The sequence below is a fragment of the Bos indicus x Bos taurus genome, chromosome 4, assembly GCF_003369695.1.
Source record: "Bos indicus x Bos taurus breed Angus x Brahman F1 hybrid chromosome 4, Bos_hybrid_MaternalHap_v2.0, whole genome shotgun sequence".
NCBI lineage: Eukaryota > Metazoa > Chordata > Mammalia > Artiodactyla > Bovidae > Bos > Bos indicus x Bos taurus.
In genome coordinates, this window is record NC_040079.1 from 63,163,524 (window position 1) to 63,184,383 (window position 20,860).

Sequence of the window (20,860 nt, forward strand, 5' to 3'; positions counted from 1 at the left end):
GGAAAAGAAAGAATCCAGGGCATTTTCAACATTTATTTTTATCAGTCACCATGACAACCGTTTTACTTTCATCAGTACCTTAAATGCCTTAGCAACCACCGCAACATCTCACAAGTAGCACAATGCAAACAATGTCTTACCTAGGATAGGGACCAAAGAGTGGAATTCTAATCCAGGAAGCATTGACAAAGCAAATTGATTTTCAGATTATCCAAGTCATCAAATACGAACACATGCATATAAATCATACTTTCAAAATATGCAAGCACCTCACAGCTCAAAGACATTGTTTCTTAGCTTCTCTCTTCCACTAATATTAGAGGCTTGTGCCTCCCCACAACAAACAACACTGAGAAAAGCAAAAACAGGAGTGCCTCAAAGTTTACTTTTAAGTAAGATCTTGCTTTAGTCACACAAAAATGTTTTCCTACCTCTCAGTGGAATGCATCTTCATCCAAGCAATTTTACTGCAATGCAACTGCTACAGGAAAATCCTTGTACAGACGGTATGACGTTTTGCGTTTTTTTCCTTTCACTTAACATTTGCCCACTCAATACATATTGTACTATCTGTGCACTCACTCAACAGTTTCATTCATTTTGTCATTAATCACCAAGGATTTTCTATGTGGTTGTTACAGCAGATGGATGACAAGTACTGAACCGCATCTCTCCTCCTACATTTTCCCCCTAATCTTAAGCACCTTGGAGCAGAGGCACTGCTATGTAAACACAAAACAATAACAATCATAATCATTAGGATCTCTTTTTACTTTCACTCCCACCTCTAGGCAAATTAACCATCTACTTGACAAAAGCCGTTTAAGATTGAACTTTCCCCAAAAGAAAAAAAGAAAGAACATAGGCATAACAACATGAGGATACTCTGTCCTCCTAAATTTAATGATGATTATTTCTAAAATCTTGTTTCCCTCTTATCCTAGTTTCACGAATAACAGAGAGAGAAGACATTTTTTTTCACAAGTACCATCTCAGACTAGCCTGTACTGTGCTTAGTAGGAAAAGAAGCTATTTTGTCAAAGTTTTCTTTTTTTTTTTTTGGTCTTTGGCTATGTTCTCTCTCAACTGTCCTTCCTGCTCCCCCCACCTTCTTTTTGCCATTGCCATTCCAGTGCCCAGTCTTCTGTCTTGGCTTGTCATCTGGTGCCTAGGCATCCCTGATCATTTGTTTTTCTGGCTTATTCTGAACTGCTTCCTAAACTAAGGAGGGGGAGGAAGGGAGAGGGAACACATGAAGGGATGGAGCCTGCCCTGACTAATCCCCCAGGGAAAAGTCCCCTAGTTTGTTCTAAATGTGTTTTCTTTAAAAAAAAAAAAAAAAAACCTCTGAAAAGCACCTGTTTCAAGCTTAAATGCCAAATTGGTATTGAACCAAGTACGCAAATGAAACTCTGCCTGCCAAAGCAAGGCAGGATGATGGAGAAATCTTCCCAAGTGACAGCCCACACCTCATATACTTTAGAGGCTGAAAAACACAGAACTCAAGTTAAGTAATAATTCTAAAAATAAATGGGAGACTTCTTTTATAGGCATGAGCTTCACTAACTTGCACAGCCTCTGGATGCAGTCAGAAATCAGAGCTACAGAATCCTCTTGTGAAAAGAAGCACAGCTCTGCAGAGCCTGCTGCCTTGACTAACCTGAGACTCAAATTATCAGGGCCAAGCCTAGAACCCAATTCATCTGCTTTCTTGCCCAGGATTATTCCTTCTGTGGGGAAGCTGGCCTTCCAAGCTTACTTGATACACCTGGACAAGGAGAGGCTATCAGATAAGAAGAGTCTTTCTAGATAACTTGGGTGACACTGGTCTATAATTTGGTCTATAACCATGCCAGTGTGTCCATGCTGAGTACACAGGGAACTCATCTAGTAACAGTGAAAGTTTCCTACTTTTTTTTTTTTTAAGGCAATAAGATGATGAATGGTTGCTACATAAACTAATGCACTAACTTTACATACATGTCACAAGAGCATAAATGATGCATCATTTCTTTATAACTTTTTTAAACCATTAAAAAAAACTGACATAGTTAACTTACAATGTTGTTAGTTTCAAGGGTACAGAAAAACGATTCAGATACATATATATATATACATATATATCTCCCTTTTTTTCTTTTCTATTATAGATTATTACAAGATATTGAATATAGCTCTCTGTGCTATACAATAGGTCCTTGCTGTTTATATATAGAAGTTCGTCTATGTTAATCCCAAACTCCTAATTTATCTCCCCACTACTCACTTCCTGGCTCCAAGGTGACTTTTTATTGCTAATGATAGGCAATTGGACTCCATGACAATGAGGAGCAACATAAATAACATCCTGCAGGACTATATACTTGCTCGTTAGGCTTTTCCCCTCTGACAGAATGAAGGGTGCAGAATTTGACCCTCAGTCTACCTTTCTCTCTGTCTTAATAGGATTGTGTGGAGGCCAACGCTTTATATACATAGGTAGCTCAGATGGTAAAGCATCTGCCTGCAATGTAGGAGACCTGGGTTTGATCTCTGGGTCAGGAAGATTCCCTGGAGAAGAGAATGGCAACCTACTCCAGTATTCTTGCATGGAGAATGCCAAGGACAGAGGAGCCTGGCGGGCTACAGTCTACAGGGTCGCAAAGAGTCGGACACGACTGAGCAACTTTCACTTCACTTCTTCACTTCAAATATATGTGTGTGTGTGTGTGTGTGTGTGTGTGTACAAAGCTCTATGAAATGATTTGGAGCCTTACTGAATTATTAGAGCAACATACAATAAAGCACAGTGGAGGACTGAGGTGGAGGTTACATCTTCCGGAAATCCCCTTTATAACCCCCGAGGCTGTCAGTACTCTGACTGTGTGCTCCAGCAGCACAGTCGCTGATGCACCCTCAGCCTCAGAAGACCACCAAGCACAGGGAGAGGCTCAATAAATGAAGCTGAATGAGTCAATGAAGTGGATGCAGGGAAGCAGAACTTCATTCTGATGCCTTATTCTGCGTATCTCATGGGAAGCGATGATCCACAATTTCAGCATTATCAAAACCAATAAACCCTGACCCTCATTTATTTCAAAAAGATGTAGTATGGGAAAATGAGGATAACATGAGGGTCAGGGAAAGATGAGTTCTTAGGAAGGACTGTACTATATAAATTTACAGTTTCATTCTAGGAGGCTATTTTGGCAAGCATATACTGCATTTTCAGGAAGCGGTGAGCTACTTTCAGCTTCTGAACAAATTTTAAGAAGTTTTAGACATGAATTACAGAGAAAAAATGAAAATCTGTACCACAATGGCATGTGTTCCCAATTCATAATGTGTGCAATGACACAGTGTGATTACCCTAATTCTTTGTGATTTCTATTGCCAAAAAAGCATTTGATTGTTTCCTGAAATATAGTTGGATTTTCCCTTTCTTTTCTGAGCCCAGGTAGTAATGACATTTAATTATCACTTTAGATTTTATTTATTCTCAATATGCTGATCATAAAAGTATTAAAGAGAAACATTTATAGTAAGATTTCTAGTGATATGCTAAACAATCAAGAAAAGAATAAAAATCTCCAGTGAATGAATCAGGGACCTTAAAATAGTCCTAATTATAGAGGCTTAATATTTTAATTATTGGTTTGATTTTAATGTCAAGGTACATCTTCTATTTCAAGGCCATATTTACACACAAGCAGTCCAAATTGCATGCTATCAGGCCTTTATTAAAGTAGATAAGAGGCACTACAGAGCTATGTGAGTGCTTATTAATCTTGTGGATTTATTATAAATAATTAATCACAAATCTCAAGAGATTCATTTCACCGAGTGCTTTCTCATTTTAGTTCTTTGTTCAAACCAAAGACTAGTAACGGAATTGAGAGTGGTTTTCAAAAGTAATTTATTATACTGGATGAGGTTTTAATCAGAATTCTTGCTAAACTCCAGCTGTCATGAAAGACAGATGCTTTGTACACTAGAATGAACGAGGGCTTGATGAATAATTATTAAAAGTTCCAGTTTAATTACAGTATCAGAAGAAAATGCCATTGTTCAGGATTCAGTACAAAGAATGTATTTTATCAGGTACTACCACCACAAGAGATCTGTATACCCCTTCTTGGTTTTTCCCTTCAATATAATTTTCTTAAAAGCATCAAGAATGATTTTAAATCAGCCACGTTTAAATCTATCAACCATTAATAATACTTTTCAACCCTATATATTAATATATCTACTGCTCTAAATTTATGATCATAAACGAATTACAGAGTTTTCTATCTGGCTATCAGTGCAAAAGCAGTAGTATTTAGTTTTAGATTTACTTGGTTGTAAATACAAGGAAAAGCATATTTTGTAATAGAAAAATATATTGCTAAATTGTTTCTGCACTTCTGAAAGACCTGCAAACATTTCCCAAGCACAATGAGCTGGTTCTTCCTTCAAAAAAAAACACTTCATAAGTAAAAAGGTTAGACAATGACTAAGAGCCTTAGAAAGCTGTAGAGAAGACAAGTGCTAGAATTAAAATCCTAAAGCACTGGAACCTTCTTAAGTGTTGTCTGTGGCCATTTTACACAGTGAATGACTACTCAGTACAGGCACTTCATCCTGGCACAGTGATCACAGTCTTACCTTAGTAAGGAAACCTCAAGTCTCCTTATAACACTCCATTACTTCTTTATCCTCCTTACAAATCCTAATCACAGAATCTACTAGAAATTATTTGCTTCTGTGATATTCTAGTAAGAAACATTTAGGAAGCAATTAATAATGCTGAATGAGCAATAAGTATTGCTGAATTAAATCAAGCGCTGAACAACAGATGCAAACTAGGTTAATTTTCCTACCAGCGAATCAGCCAAGGACATCTTGGAAAGCATTGCACACAAACACAACAATCACACCTCTATTCTGTTTTCCTCTCCCACTATCTACCCAATTGAAAATAATTATCTTGCAGCCCCAATTTTAAAATAATTAGTCATGAAAAGAGTGAGATTTGTTATGTAACACTTGTAACCTGTCCTAATCAGAGATTAACACAAGGAGATATGTCTAATCATCAACATAATAAGATCCATTCACCAGAGTTAAGCAATGATCCTTTATTTCACACTCCACAAAGACAAAGCACTCTGGGGAGACCCAAGCTGTCTTTGCAGCTCTCAGCTGCTTAGCACTGACACCCAAATTCCCCAAAAAGAATCAACTGGAGATACACATGTTACTCACATACTGTTGAAGAGCTCACGGTAGGTTTCATCGCCTTTGCCTTCGGACATCAGGCTGTCCAGTTTGTCAATGAGCTTGGCTTCCACCTGAAACAGACCCAAATGTTACTCCCTTTCTTTCCTTCTCACAAGAAGGATTTTCTAGGCACATGGAAACATATTTATTTCTGCAAGGGAAAAAGCCACAGTAAATTTTGTGAATTTATCAGCTGTGGTTAACCGAAGACACCCCTTTGGAATTCTAGGGGGCCAATTTAGATGCAGGAACATGGCTTCAAACTCCCGGTGGGGTAGTGTGTGCTGCCGCGAAAGACTTCTATTTGTTGATTCAAACACAAATGCCTGCAGCCCAGCTTAAATGTTTGAATTCTTTTTTTAGGAGCTGTAAAAACTGGCAAGTCTTTTTTGTTTTTTGCAAATCATGATATATATATACACACACACACACACATACACATACATACATATAAGAACATCAGCAAACTACTATATCCACAAACATTCAGTTAAATCTTTGATGTGTTTTGTATCTATTTTCTTTCTCAAAACAGTTTGAGGTTGCACTAAATCTTTGCTGAAGTTGAGAATTTGTCCTAACCATGTACAGATGGTATTCTAAGTCAGCAATCAGCAGCATGAGACAGAAAGGACATATTTCCTGAAAACTGTAGTCAAAACATTTATATTTTTAAGAACATATATCCTTTAGGACTTCAGTATCAGGAAGGCAGAAATAAATATCCCATCATCTTTTGGAGACAGCAGAGGGGACAGAAAAGGAAGAATTTCTGCAAGGCCAGAGAGTTAACAACTAGCGGTATGGAGGGATATCTGACTTTGTCAAAGGACTGAGCACAATTATTTCCTTTGAATCAAATTTCAATAAATGGGTAAAGAGATAAGGTAAGAGAAGTGGGTTTTCCCCAATATAATTTTTAAATAGGCTTTCATTCACGTATTGACACTCCTGAAAATAAATGAAGGTCTTGATACAGATGAAATGCCATGCTTGTTCTGTGTAAGCATCCAGCTTGTTCGTACAGTTGACAATCATTTCTAAGACTCGAGAAGGGCTCATAGGGAGAAGCAAGAAGCTTGCTTAATGCAGCAGAATGCACACAGGTGAGTGCCATGACTGTGTGAACAGTTGGCCTGCTGTCTCCAATAGGAGTGACTTGCGCTGGCAAAGGCAGTTGATTTCTGCTATGAGATCTGGTTTTGGAATAAGAACAAGTGTCTTTCCAAAACTGGAGCCTGTGTCAAAGAGATCCTGTGTCAAAGAGAAATGATAGGCTTATGCTCATATTCTTGGAATTTCCTTTACAACAATTTTGACTGCTTTTCCCTTTAAATTAATTCTCAGCACTTCAAGCAAAGAGCAATAAAACATACTGTGCATCAAATGTTCAAAGCTAAGCCATTCACCAAATACAATGTGCAGACCATTGAGAGGTCAGCGATTTTAGGAATCATTAACCTTCTGATTCCTCTGTGTTGTGTCCAGCTGGGAGCAAATAAAGTTTCTGCTAGCTCTTAAACACAGACCTAGAAAATCACAGGATTTTTTTTTTTTTTTTTTTTTAGCTGAAAGGGAATGAAATGTTTTTTCCAGGGCTTCTCAGAGATTTAGGGAGACACAGTCCCAGAAGGGTGTCCGAGGCTATGTATTCAGCTTGGAAGTAGGCAGCCTAGGTTGAAATCTGGTTCAGAGCTCATTCCTCAACTCGGAGCATCTCTGAGCCACCACACTCACCTCTGAGGGAACTGAGACTCTTCTGACTGCTCTGAGAGCACATCCACCTACCTGTTTAAAATTGCCGCTCCGCCTCTGCTCCCAGTCCATCATATCATGGAAAATAGGAATCATAACATTGCGGAGATCTGGCTGGGGTATCAAGGTTACTTCCAGGAAGGGGCCAATCAGGGCAGGAATGAAATGAAGCTTGTGCTCTCCTAAAATGAATGAAATATTTACCTTTCTGTAGATTTAGTTTTGGAGAAGGAAATGGCAACCCACTCCAGTGTTCTTGCCTGGAGAATCCCAGGGATGGGGGAGCCTGGTGGGCTGCCATCTATGGGGTCACACAGAGTCGGACACGACTGAAGTGACTTAGCAGCAGCAGCAGACTTAGTTTTAATAAGATTTCAGAAAATCATTATTATACGACTTATTTAAAACTTCTGTCACAAGAACACGATCGATTATAGTTGTCTCAAGCAAGAAAATATTTCTCTAAGCAGCTATACAAACAGATTTCCATGTGTTAGTATTTCTGCATCATTTTTAATTAAAAAAAAAAACCTAGGGATTTACCTTTTCACAGTTTACAAAAAGCCGTAAGATACAATTAAATATTATATAAATCATCAGGAATTGGTTGTTTATACTACTGCACATTCACACATTAAAATTCTTATGCAATTATTAAAAATAAGGTTGAAGAAAAACACAGATGAAGTTTTTCAATATAATTAACTGTAAAAGCAAAGTACCACACAGTACACATTTAAAAAGAATATATATATGATAGTCTACAAGGTTATATCCCCTAAGAGTAAGCACATTGGTTATCTCTGGGTGATAATATTACTGGTGACTTTTATATATGAAAAAGGTAGTTCCTATCTGCATTATGTAATTTGTCTTCCTTCTTTACATAATAAACATAACAGCCTAAGTAAAACATAAACATTGGCCCAAACAACAACAAACAGAACAATTTTCTGAAAAGACTACAGTGTAATAATAGTGAATTCAAAATGGTATTTAGCAAGTCCTGAAAAGTATACTGTGGACTCTGTGGGAGAGGGAGAGGGTGGGATGATTTGGGACAATGGCATTGAGACATGTATAATATCATATATGAAACGAGTCGCCAGTCCAGGTTCGATGCACGGTACTGGATGCTTGGGGCTGGTGCACTGGGACGACCCAGAAGGATGGTACAGGGAGGGAGGAGGGAGGAGGGTTCAGGATGGGGAACACGTGTATACCTGTGGCAGATTCATGTTTATATATGGCAAAACCAATACAATATTGTAAAGTTTAAAAAAAAAAAAGTATACTGTGGATAATTCAGAGCAAAGGAAAGTGGAGGGTGGGGTGGACACAGATGATTTTGTCTAGCAGATATGTGTTGAGTTCAGTCTATTACCCTAGTCATCCATGTTAAATCTCAGAGAGTTTCTATTTTTATAATAAACTGCACAGTATGGAAAATGTACAATGTACATTTCATGTATGCACATTACATGCACAGCCTTTTGCATCATGGATGAAAGTATACGATACTGGGAGGCTGAGCAGAAGAGAGCTGGCTTCATGAAAAAGGATCATTTCCCTCTTATTAACTTTTCCCTCTTTGATCTTTTTTTTTTTTTGTAAGTGTTGAATACACACAAAGTCTTGCTGTTCAGACTTACTTGCCAATTTTGGAGTTAAATATCTTCACATTAATTATCATTTTCTCTATTTTGTTTCTGTAGCAGAAGGCATGAAGGTGAACACAGACTTGGACAGACATAAATCCAGGATGCAAACATACAATTTAAACTTGTATTGACGTTAGAGGGATTTTTAAAGGAAGGAGAACATGAAGAGTATTTGGAAAGAAAAGAATGATGGATGGGCAAACCCAAGTAGGTGTTGTGAAGTCACTGTTTTTTGTGACTGCAAACGCCGTGGGGTATTTCTGACGTCTTCAGAAAGTGGCTCTCATCCTTTTTACTCAACATGGGATGATAACAGGACACAACTGTCAGGCCCCTCTGTATCTGAAAGTCCCTGTACATCAGTGATGCCACATGGTCCTTTCCTCTTTTTCTCATGTTTCACTGAAAGTAACTTCGCAGTTTCTTATCATCTCTAAATTACTCATATATCAAGGCATCCATTACATGTGAGGAGGAAGCGTGGCTTGTAATTCTTTTTGCTTTCCTAACTTTATTCTTGACCTGGGTAATATTTTATCTTTTCCAAGGGACTAAGTTTTCCTCTTCAGAGCAAGAACACTTCCCCCTTATTCATCAAAAGAAATGTCCTTATTAATCTGCGCTTGCATATTTTCCTCCAAAAGAATGAATACCTCCAAGACCAACAAACTCAGTGTGGCAGAATATCCAAAAACATCAATTCATGGTGTTCTCCCCACATTTTCCCCATCCTCCCAACATACACATTTAGAGCAGGTAACTAGCAGCCAGCATTTGCAATTCCTTTCTGTAGTTATTTTTGTCAGGGCAGAATGCAGAGCAACCTGAACTCAATCACTCATCCTGTCATTTGCAAAAGTCTAAACCCACTCACTGCTTCTTCAAGATGTTCTGGCAAGCGAGGGGAAGAAAGAAAAAAGAGGAAAGGAGATTTCTGCAGAGATGAATGCTGGCAAGTCTGGAGATCAGCCAGCCTTACTCTTATCTCTGCCCCTGCCCCAGGAGATGGCTGCAGGGCTTCAGAGTCTAGCCACAGGTGCTCTGCTTCTGCAGAGCCACGGACTGAAGGGACTCTGTACACAGGACAAGGGCCATCCTGGCATGTGACTAATAACCAAGAGGACCTTTCTGCTTCCTTGACACTGTGTAAGACACCAATCCTTTGCACAGTTTTGGGGTGTGCATGGGGTGAGGGGGTGAGTGAAGCAGCAAATACAGAATAAAATGAAAACTCCTGCCAGCCAGATAGTCCTCCCACAGCTGCTATGGTGGAATGATATTCAGAACTGCTCCATTACAGAATTTTTATTTTTACTCTTCCCTGAGCCTGCCATCCTTTGGCCTCCTAGCAAAGAACATCATTAGCATGCGCTTAGTTTATTTACCACTATTTCTTTGAGCATCCATGAATCTTTTTAAAAACCTCTCTTCCATTTATAGACATTTTACAACATGATTTTCTCTTTTAAAATTTTCTCACTATGAAAAATATCAAATGTACAGGAATTATAAAGAACAGTAAGATAAATCCCCACATCCCCATCACCTAGCTTCAATAATTATCAATATTTTTTTGCTAATTTTGTTTCACTTATCAACCCAACTATTTTTTCACTGGGAAATTTTAAACCAAGTCAGAGACATCATAACATTCTACTTGTATAAACATCAGTTAGCATCTTTCACAGGCAGGTCATTTTATAAATACAGGACCACAATACCTTTATTACATCTTTAAAAAAGGCAGACAGTAATTCTTCAAATTAATGTAAAACCAGTCTATATTAAAAATTTCCAGATTGTCTTAAAACATGTAATTTACAGTTGGCTTCTTTCAATCACAATCCAAACATATAGTATTTTCTAGCCTGATTTTCTATGACAGTAGAGAAACCATGTTGTTGTTTAGTTGCTAAGTTGTGTCCATCTCTTTTGTGACCCTATGAACTGTAGCCTGCTAGGCTCCTTTGTCCATGGGATTTCTCAGCAAGAATACTGGAGTCATTTCCTAGGACTTCCTGATAGCTCAGTTGGTAGAGAATCTGCCTGCAATGCAGGAGACACTGGTTCAATTTCTGGTTTGGGAAGATCCGCTGGAGAAGGGATAGGCTACCCACTCCAGTATTCTTGGTCTTCCCTTGTGGCTCAGCTGGTAAAGAATCTGTATGCAATGCGGGAGACCTTAGTTCGATCCCTGGAAGTGAAAGGCTACTCATTCCAGTATTCTGGCCTGGAATTCCATGGACTATAGTCCATGGAGTCACAGAGTGGACATGACTGAGTGGCTTTCATGTTCACTTTCTCCAGGGGGTTCTTCCTGACCCAGGGACTGACCCTGTGTCGTCTGCATTGGCAGGCAGGTTCTTTACCACTGAGCAACCAGGGAAGCCATACCCACATTTAAATTATTGTGCAGACTGTATGAGGCTAGCCTTCTTTACTGAGAACACACTTCGGAAACAAAGAATCTGTGCAACTGTACAAGTTTTCCACCACAGAAAATTTTACTCTTACCCAATCCACCATGCAAAATCTTGAGCTATGTATAGCAGCAGGAAAATAAACTTCACTTAGATTATTTCTTTTTAAATCACAGATTTAGTATACTTTTCCCATCTCTAATTGTCAGCCACATGGTCTTGTTTTGAAGTATTTAGGGCACCTGCTAGTTGGGCTGCTGGAGTTGTATATTTATGCACACATAGCAGCCTGTTAGGGAAGTATTGATTTTTCTACAGCAGTTACAAGACGCTGTGTTTGCAAATGTGGAAGAGGAGCCCACTTTATATTTAGTAAGGATGTTAGTTCAACTAAAAATAGAAAGAAAAAACTTAACCTTGCAGCATGATGAATGGCAAAGGTGGGACACAGCAGCAGAGAATAACCTCTTTCTTTGTAGACTACTCTTGCAAGTATAGGTACAAATAAATAAATTTGAGGGGATTTGCTGCTTTGCTCACTTTCACTTTTTATGGAGGTAACACTGGCTTATAAATTTTATAAATTTCATGTGTACAACACTATATTTTGACTTCTGTATACACTACAGCATGCTCATTACCAAAAATTTAGTTTCCATCCATCATCGAACGGTTGACCACTTTACTTATTTCACCCTCTTCTAGCTCCCTTCAGAGGCCAGATGGAAGAAGCAAGACCTACAGCCCCACACCCTCCAGAATGAAAACCACAATCACAGAAAGCTAACCAAAATGATCATATGGATCACAGCTTTGTGTAACTTAATGAAGCTATGAGCCATGCAGGTCCACCCAAGACAGACATGTCATGGTGGAGAGTTCTGACAAAACGTGGTCCACTGGAGAAGGGAATGGCAAATCACTCAAGTATTCTTGTTTCAAGAATCCCATGAACAGTATGAAAAGGCAAAATGATATGATACTAGAAGATGAGCCCACCAGGTCAGTAGATGTCCAATATGCTAGTGGAGAAGAGTGGAGAAATAGCTTCAGAAAGAATGAAAAGCCTGGCCCAAAGTGGAAATGATGCTCAGCTGTGGATGTGTCTGGTGGTGAAAGTAAAGTCCAATGCTGTAAAGAACAGTATTGGATAGGAACCTGAAATGTTAGGCCCATGAATCAAGGTAAACTGGACGTGAGATGGCATTCAAGCAGGAGATGGCATTTTAGGAATCAGTAAACTAAAATGGATGGGAATGAGTGAATTTAATTCAGATGACCATAATATCTTCTAGTGGGCAAGAATCCCTTAGAAAAGGAGTAGCCCTCATAGTCAACATAAGAGTAGAAAATTCAGTACTTGGGAGCAATCACAAAAAAGACAGAATAATCTTAGTTCATTTCCAAGGCAAACATCACAGCAACCCAAGTCTATGCCCCAACTACCAATGCCGAAGAAGCTGAGGCCGTAGTTCTTTTTCTTAGTTCTATGAAGAACTAAGATCTTCTATAACACAAAAAAGAGATGTTCTTTTAATCACAGGGGACTCAAATGCAAAAGTAGGAAGTAAAGAGATGTCTGGAGTAACAGGCAAGTTTCACCTTGGAGTACAAAATGAAGCAGGGTAAAGGTTAACAGAGGTTGCCAAGATAACACACTGGTCATAGCAAATACCCTTTTTCAACAACACAAGAGATGACTCTACACGTGGACATCACGAGATGGTCAATATGGAAATGAGATTGATTACATTCTTTGCAGCTGAAGATGGAGAAGCTCTCTACAGTCAAAAACAAGACCTGAAGCTGACTGTGGCTCAGGTCATGAGCTCCTTATTGCCAAATTCAGGCTTAAATTGAAGTAGGGAAACCGACGAGGCCATTCAGGTATGACCTAAATCAAATCCCTTATGATTTTACAGTGCAGTTGAAAACCAGATTCAAGAGATTAGATCTAGTAGACAAAGTGCCTGAAGAACTATAGAAAGAGGTTAGTAACACTGTATAGGAGGCAGTGACCCAAAAGCATCCCAAAGGAAAAGAATTGCAAGAAGGCAAAATAGTTGTTTGAAGAGATCTTCTAAATAGCTGAGAAAAGAAGAGAAGTGAAAGGCAAAGGAGAAAGGGAAAGATATACACAACTGAATGCAGAGTTCCAGAGAATAGCAAGGAGAGATAAGAAAGCCTTCCTAAGTGAACAATGCAAGAAGTAGAGGAAAACAATAGAATGGAAAAGATTAGAGAATTGTTCAAGAAAATTGGAGATATCAAGGGAACATTTCATGCAAGGATAGGCACAATAAAGGACAGAAATGGCAAGGATCTAACAGAAGCAGAAGAAATTAAGAAGTGGCAAGAATACACAGAAGAACTGTACATAAAGGTCTTAATGATCTGGATAACCATGATGTTGTGGTCAGTCACCTTGAGCCAGACATCCTGGAGTTGTGAAGTCAAGTGGACCTTAGGAAGCATTACTAAGAAATGAGCTAGTGGAGGTGATGAAATTCCAGCTGAGCTATTTCAAAATCCCCAAAGATGATGATGCTGTGAAAGTGCTATAGTCAATATATCAGCAAATTTGGAAAACTCAGCAGTGGCCACAGGACTGGAAAAAGTCAGTTTTCATTCCAATCCCAAAGGGCAATGCCAAAGAATATTCAAACTACTATACAATTGCACTCCTTTCACATGCTAGTAAGGTAATGTTCAAAATCCTGCTAGACTTCAGCAGTACATGAACCAAGAACTTCCAGATGTACAAGCTGGATTTAGAAAAGGCAAAGGAACTAGAGATCAAATTGCCAGCACCCACTGGATCATAAACATCGCAGAAAATTCTAGGAAAATATCTACTTCTGCTTCATTGACTATGGTAAAGCCTTTGACTGTGTAGATTACAACAAACTGTGGAAAATTCTTAAAGAGATGGGAATACCAGACCACCTTACTTGCCTCCTGAGAAATCTGTATGCAGGTCAAGAAGCAACAGTTTAGAATCGAACATGGAACAATGAATTGGTTCAAAACTGGGAAAGGAGTACATCAAGGCTATATATTGTTACTGTGCTTATTTAACTTACAGACATGAAAGTTGCCAGGCCAGGTAAAGCATGAGCTGGAATCAAGATTGCCAAGAAAAATATCAACAACCTCACATATGCAGATGATAGCACTTAAATGGCAGAAAGTGAAGAGGAACTAAAGAGCCTCTTGATGAGGTTGAAAGAGGAGAGTGAAATGCTGGCTTGCAACTCAACATTCAAAAAACTAAGATCATGGCATCCAGGCCCATTGCTTCATGGCAAATATTAATAAAAGGGGGAAAAGTGGAAGCGGTAACAGACTTTATTTTTTTGGGCTCCAGAATCACTGCAGATGGTGACTGAAGCCATGAAATTAAAAGACGCTCTGTGGAAGAAAAGCAATGATAAAACTAGACAGCATATTAAAAAGCAGAGATATCACTTTGCCGACAAAGGTCCATATAGTCAAAGCTATAATTTTTCCAATTGTTATGTACGGATGTGAGAGTTGGACCATAAAGAAGGCTGAGAGTCGAAGAATTTGATGCTTTCAAACTGTGATGCTGGAGAAGACTCTTGAGGGTCCCTTGGACAGCAAGGGGATTAAACCATTCAGTCCTAAAGGAAATCAACCCTGAATATTTATTGGAATATTCACTGAAGCTGAAGCTCCAATACTCTGGCCACCTGATGCAAAGAGCTGACTCATTGAAAAAGACCATGATGCTGGGAAAGATTGATGGAAGGAAGAGAAGGTGGTGACAGAGGATGAGATGGCTGGATGGCATCACTGACTCAATGGACATGGGTTTGAGCAAACTCCAGGAGAATGTGAAAGATAAGGCAGCCTGGTGTGCTGCAGTCCATGGGGTCTCAAAGAGTTGTACATGACTTAGGGACGGAACAACAATAGCAACTTCCCTTCCCATCTGGTAGCCACTAATCCATTCTCTACATGCTTATTTTGTTTCACTTTGTTTGTTCATTTATTTACTTTTAATATTCTTCATGAGTGAAATCATATGGTAAGTGTCATTGCCTGATTTATTTCACTTAGCATAATACCCTCTCAGTTTCAGTTTCAGTGAAAGTCACTCAGTTGTGACCGACTCTTTGTTGACACCATGGACTATACAGTCCATGCAATTTTCCATGCTAGAACACTGGAGTGGATAGCCATTCCCTTCTTGAGGGGTTCTTTCCAAAGCAGAGATTGAACCCAGGTCTCCTGCATTGCAGGCGTATTCTTTACCATCTGAGCCATCAGGGACACCCATAATACCCTCTGGGTTGTCAAAAATGACAATATTTCACCTTTCCTATGACAGAGTAGTATTCTGTTGTATGTATATCCAATCTCTTGACCCATTCATCTGTTAATGGAGAGTTAGGTTGTTTCCATATCTTGGCTACAATAAAAAATGCTGCAATGAATATAGGGGTGCATATATCTGTACAAATTAATTTTCTGGTACTCTTTGGATATCCAGAAGTGGAATAGCTTGGTCACATGGTAGATCTAATCTTAATTTTTGGAGGACTCTCCATACTTTTTTCCATAGTGGCTGCAACAGTTTACCAAATTTATCAATTTATCAATGTAAATTGGTGCAGCCACTACAGAAAATTACCACCAACAGTATATGATGGTTCCACTTCTTTCACATCCTGTTCAGTACTATTACTTCTTATCTTTTTGATAACAGCCATTCTAATAGGCATGAGATGATATCTCATTGTGGTTTTGATTGACATTTCCCTAATAATTAGTGATGTTAAACATCTTTCCATGTGCCTGCTGGCCATCTGCACGTCTCCTTTGAAAATATGTCTGTTCAGATTCTCTGCTCATTTTTTAATCATTTGTTGTGGTTGAGTTGTATGAGTGCTAAGTTGCTCAGTCGTTTCCAACTCTTTGTGACCCCATGGATTGTAGCCCACCAGGCTCCTCTGTCCCTGGAATTCTCCAGGAAGAATACTAACTACAGTGGGGTAGCCATCCCCTTTCCCAAGGGATCTTCCCGACCCAGGGATCAAACCTGTGTCTCCTGCATTGGCAGAGCAGATTCTTTACCACTGTGCCACCTGGGATGCCCCATATATTTGGATAATAACCTCTTATGGCACCCTACTCCAGTATGCTCGCCTGGAAAATCCCATGGATGGAGGGGCCTGGTGGGCTGCAATCCATGGGGTCACTAGGAATCAGACACGACTGAGCGACTTCACTTTATTTTTTCACTTTCATACATTGGAGAAGGAAATGGCAACCCACTCCAGTGTTCTTGCCTGGAGAATCCCAGGGACGGGGGAGCCTGGTGGGCTGCTGTCTCTGGGGTCGCACAGAGTCGGACACAACTGAAGCGACTTAGCAGCAGCAGCAGCATTGGATATATGATTTGCAAATATCTTCTCCTATTCAGTATGCAGTTTGTTGTTTTGTTGATTGTTTCCTTTGCTGTGCAGACATTTCTAAGTTCTATTTAATCCCATTTGTTTATATTTGCTTTTGTTTCCCTTGCCTAAGTAGACATACTCAGGACGATATTGCTAAGACTGATATAAAAGACTGTACTGACTATGTTTTCTTTTTAGAGTTTTATAGTTTCAGATCTTACATTCAAGTCTTTAATCCATTTTAAATTTTTGTGTATGGTATAAAATGAAAACCTTTAATTATCTGAATAAATTCTCCTTTAGCAAGAAAAACACTCAATATTACACATTTTTAGGCACTCCAAATTCTAATGTATATTGATATTCTTAAGTAACATGCTGACTTAAGCCCTATGAGGGGTGTTAAAATAATACCCTGAATACTTAATTTTTCTTAACATTTTTGTAAAAATATACGTTGGAAAAGAGGTTTTCACATTTCTAAACAGTCTCCAATTCCAGTGGTTGTATGGCAGCAATGACCTGTAAAATTCACCTCATGTTTTGGAAGGCTGACCACAACTCCAGGGAAATAATGCAGAAACTAAGGAATGAAGTGAGAGTGTACACACACCTCATACTTGAACTACGTCATGCTGGGAATTTGCACTTGATTATAACAGAGCGCTAGAGCCAGACTTCAGGGTTGGAAAAACAAAGAAAGGCTAGAGTGCTGTCTACAGCAGCGCTTTTCAATCTTTAGCCAAGTGCCTAAGAATCTCCTGCAGAACTTGGAAAAACTCAAGACTGTTGTGCCTCCTCTCAGGGGTTCTCAGAGACTCTGTTTCAGTGGTCTTGAGAGGAGCCAAAGGATCTGCATTTCTTACAAGCTTCCAGGTGATGCTGTTTACTGAGTGCCCTTGTGGTTGTTTAGTTGCTAAGTTGTGACTCTTTGCAATCCCATGCACTGCAGCCTACCAGGCTCCACTGCCCATGAGATTCTCCAGACAAGAATACTGGAGTGGACTGCCATTTCCTTCCCCTGGGTATCTTCCCAACCCAGGGATCGAACCCACATTTCCTGTTTGGCAGTGGGGATTCTTTATCACTGAGCCACCTGGGATCACTGTTCTAAAGAGCACTGACATCAGAATGCATGGGGATCAGCATGCTTTAGAGATTTTTTTTACATTGTTCAGGTTTCTGAGGAGAACAAAACCCAGAGAGGTAGACATACTTTTGTTAAAGACAAAATAGAGGAGAAAAGTTTAGGAAGCAAACAATGACATCTTTAATGCAACAAAAGGTGCCAGTTTTATTTAGTAGGTCATGGGCCTAAGGACACAGGTATGCTGGCTTAGAGAAAGCTTTGTGTGGAAATACCACACATGGCTGTGCTAAGATTTATCTAGAAGATGTTAGCCTGCCATTCTCTCACATTCTGTTAACTCAAGCGAACCTGTACAGGTCTTATCATTTGAGCTCTGGCAAGAGCTTAAGCCACAAACGCACTTCAGTGTAGCCTTCTTTGGAAAACTCTTTGCTAAATTAATGCCAAAAGCAATAGGGACATTCCAAGGGTCTTGATCTGTTTTTGAAAAGCAAAGACACAAAGAATCAATGGAACATGAAGACTGAGAGGAGGTGTTCTTCATATAAGACAATTTGAGGTTATTTTTCAGTTGAATCCAAACATATTTCATGGGCTTCTCTGGCTGGTTTTAGATAGTTGGAGGTTGCTTTCAAGTGGTAACTTGCTTTTTTTTTCCCCCTGAAATTATCAGTTAGCATCAAACACTGGGCTCAATTATATATAACAAGGTTTCTTCAAATTGCCCTGTATGTATTCTACATTTGAGGGGCATCTTGGTCAAAAATCACTTTTGTAACATGAATTGAAGTAAAATGATAAGGGTTCTATTTCCAGTTACAGAAAACAAATTTTGCCATTTTCAAGTCGTGTTTGGATAAGTCCAAGAGAAAATACACTTTCAGGTCATTATATATTCAATTCAAATAGGTCCATCACTTTAATAAATCACAAGGAAGAATGACAATAGTAAATGAATGCTATGAACTTAGGGCTTCCTGGATGGCTCAGCGGTAAAGAATGCCTGCAATGCAGGAGATGTGGGTTCAATCCCTGGGTGGGGAAGATCCCCTGGAGTAGGAAACGGCAATCCACTCCAGTATTCCTGCCTGAAAAATCTCAGGGACAGAGGGGCCTGGTGGGCTACAGTCCAAAGGGTGGAAAAGAATGGGACACAACTGAGCAACTAAACAGAGCAGAGCTATAAGCATGCATATTAACATGTCAAATTAAGTAAGTTATGACTTTCTACAAAGAAACCCAATGCCAATGAGATTTTAAAACAATGTTTCTTCTAAATATTATTCTTTTTTATGCAACCAGATCTGTGTCATCAATTTGCTGGATAATATGCTCTATCTGCTGTGGCAGATTAACAAAACTGGATCTAATCGTTTCTTAGCAACTACAGATGCTTTAAAATCCTTTGGCTATAGTTTTTATGATATAGGTCATTGGTTTCAAGATTTTAAGAGTACAGATGCTCAAGTCAATGTTTCATGAAGCTTATTTTAAATTCGTTATGATTCACAGCCTCAATTCAGGGTTCTAGAAATTCTGAGTTGCTATAATTCCAAATTCTGAAAGGTTAGCTCATTGCAGGTCGTACTGGAATAATGCTAGATTATAAAATTTGTCATTCAATGAAACACACAAAAGAAAGGTAATTTTTCAGATAGATACCAATTTAAAAAATCAGTTGTAGCCTTATTCAATGCCAAAGTGTCACTTAGTCTCTCTAGACTTCTTTATTGATTCAGACATTTGGTTTCAAATGCTGTCAGTGGTAAACTGTCCATCTTCATTTGTTTCCTTACAAGAACAGTGATGAGCTATAAAACAGGAGGGGGCTTCTGTTTTCATCACTTACCTAGGTTTTGCCACATGCTGAAAATTTCACAACCCATTGTTACCCGCATGTCACCATATCTGAAATGGAACAAAAATCAAACCTGATACAAAGGCTCCAGAAAAAAGAAGTTATCTGTGTCTTTTTAGGACACAATCTGTCATTCTGAATTAAAAGACAACATGTTCTTAATTGAAAATGTTTAATGTACACATCTTTTACTGAGGTATAACTGACATAATATCATATTGCCTTTAGGTATACAACATAACAATTTGAATATTTGTATATATTGCAAAATTGTCACCACAGTAAGTCCAGTTAATATCCATACCATAACTAGTTACAATGTTTTTTCTTTTGATGAAAGCTTTCAAGATGCACTTTCAATATGCAATGCAGTATTATTAACTAGAATCACAGTGTTGTATGTACATTACATCCATTCATTTTATAACTGGAAATTTTTACAATGTATTAATACATGTCTTGATGCCTCTAATTCAAATTCACATATTAACCCTTGAGTGAAACATATTTGTCTCATAATTTTTGGCTCCTATAGTATTTTTGAATCCTGAAAGACTGAGGACAAAGATTTCTAAATAAGCTCAAAATAGTGAAATTCCCAGAAAAGTTGCTTGGTTGTCCTCTTGGTCATTGCCCCTCCACTTTGATTTCTAGTTATGGAGATCAGATTTATGAATCACTCAAACTGAAATACTTTTTAAAAGGCACAACATTTGATTTGCCTCATATTCTTACCCAATTATACACTGGTACTTACTTTTCTAATACCTTTTTCTTTTTGGAAGGTGTAAACATCTCTAACTGCAGACACAACTGGTTTATAAAAATGACCGCAAGGTAAAAGTAGGAATCCCAGATCTACAATGAGAATGACATATTTAAATACTATGGGGTTACAAAAATATTTACAGGCGAAGTGACAAGATATCTTGGATTTGCTTCAAAAGTGCTAAGTGGATGGGGGGAGAGTTGCAAGAAGATGGGCCATGAGTTGATAGTAGCTGTATCTGGGTATGGGTACATGAGGGATTCATCATACTATTCTCTTTACTTTTATACATCTGTGAAATTTCCTATAACAAAGAAGCAAACTAACTAGATACTATTTTTATATTGCTGTATCCCAAGTTTCATGGGCTCTCTGGTATATGCTAAGTGGTAGATACTTCATTTCTCTCATAACATGTCTGTGTGTCTCCAAGGAGGCTGAGGCATAAGCTGGATAACTTTATTTCAGTGTGATTTCATTTTGGAACCCCTTTTAATGTAGGACTCAAAAAAAAAAAAAAAAAAGAAAGAAAGAAAGATACATACACTCTTTTGGATATGCTAATTGATTTAAATTCAGAGAGTACATAAAAATTCCCCACCCAGACAAATCTTCTAAGTTCTCTTACACCAAAAATGCA

The 20,860-nt window shown here is 38.6% G+C and overlaps 1 protein-coding gene across 3 annotated transcripts in view; it reads right to left on the reverse strand.

Annotated features, from left to right (window-relative positions):
* The window catches only part of DOCK4 (dedicator of cytokinesis 4), a 477,735-nt gene that overhangs the window by 64,782 nt on the left and 392,093 nt on the right, over positions 1-20,860 (reverse strand). For 2 of the 3 annotated variants that reach the window (XM_027539557.1, XM_027539555.1), the window contains exons 29-33: positions 20,209-20,309; positions 19,443-19,501; positions 7,033-7,181; positions 5,230-5,315; positions 141-167 (exon numbers count right to left, since the gene is read on the reverse strand). In XM_027539557.1, the coding sequence (XP_027395358.1) occupies positions 141-167; positions 5,230-5,315; positions 7,033-7,181; positions 19,443-19,501; positions 20,209-20,309 (422 nt within the window). The remainder of the gene's footprint in view (positions 1-140; positions 168-5,229; positions 5,316-7,032; positions 7,182-19,442; positions 19,502-20,208; positions 20,310-20,860) is intronic. The other variant, XM_027539556.1, reaches the window with a different exon arrangement.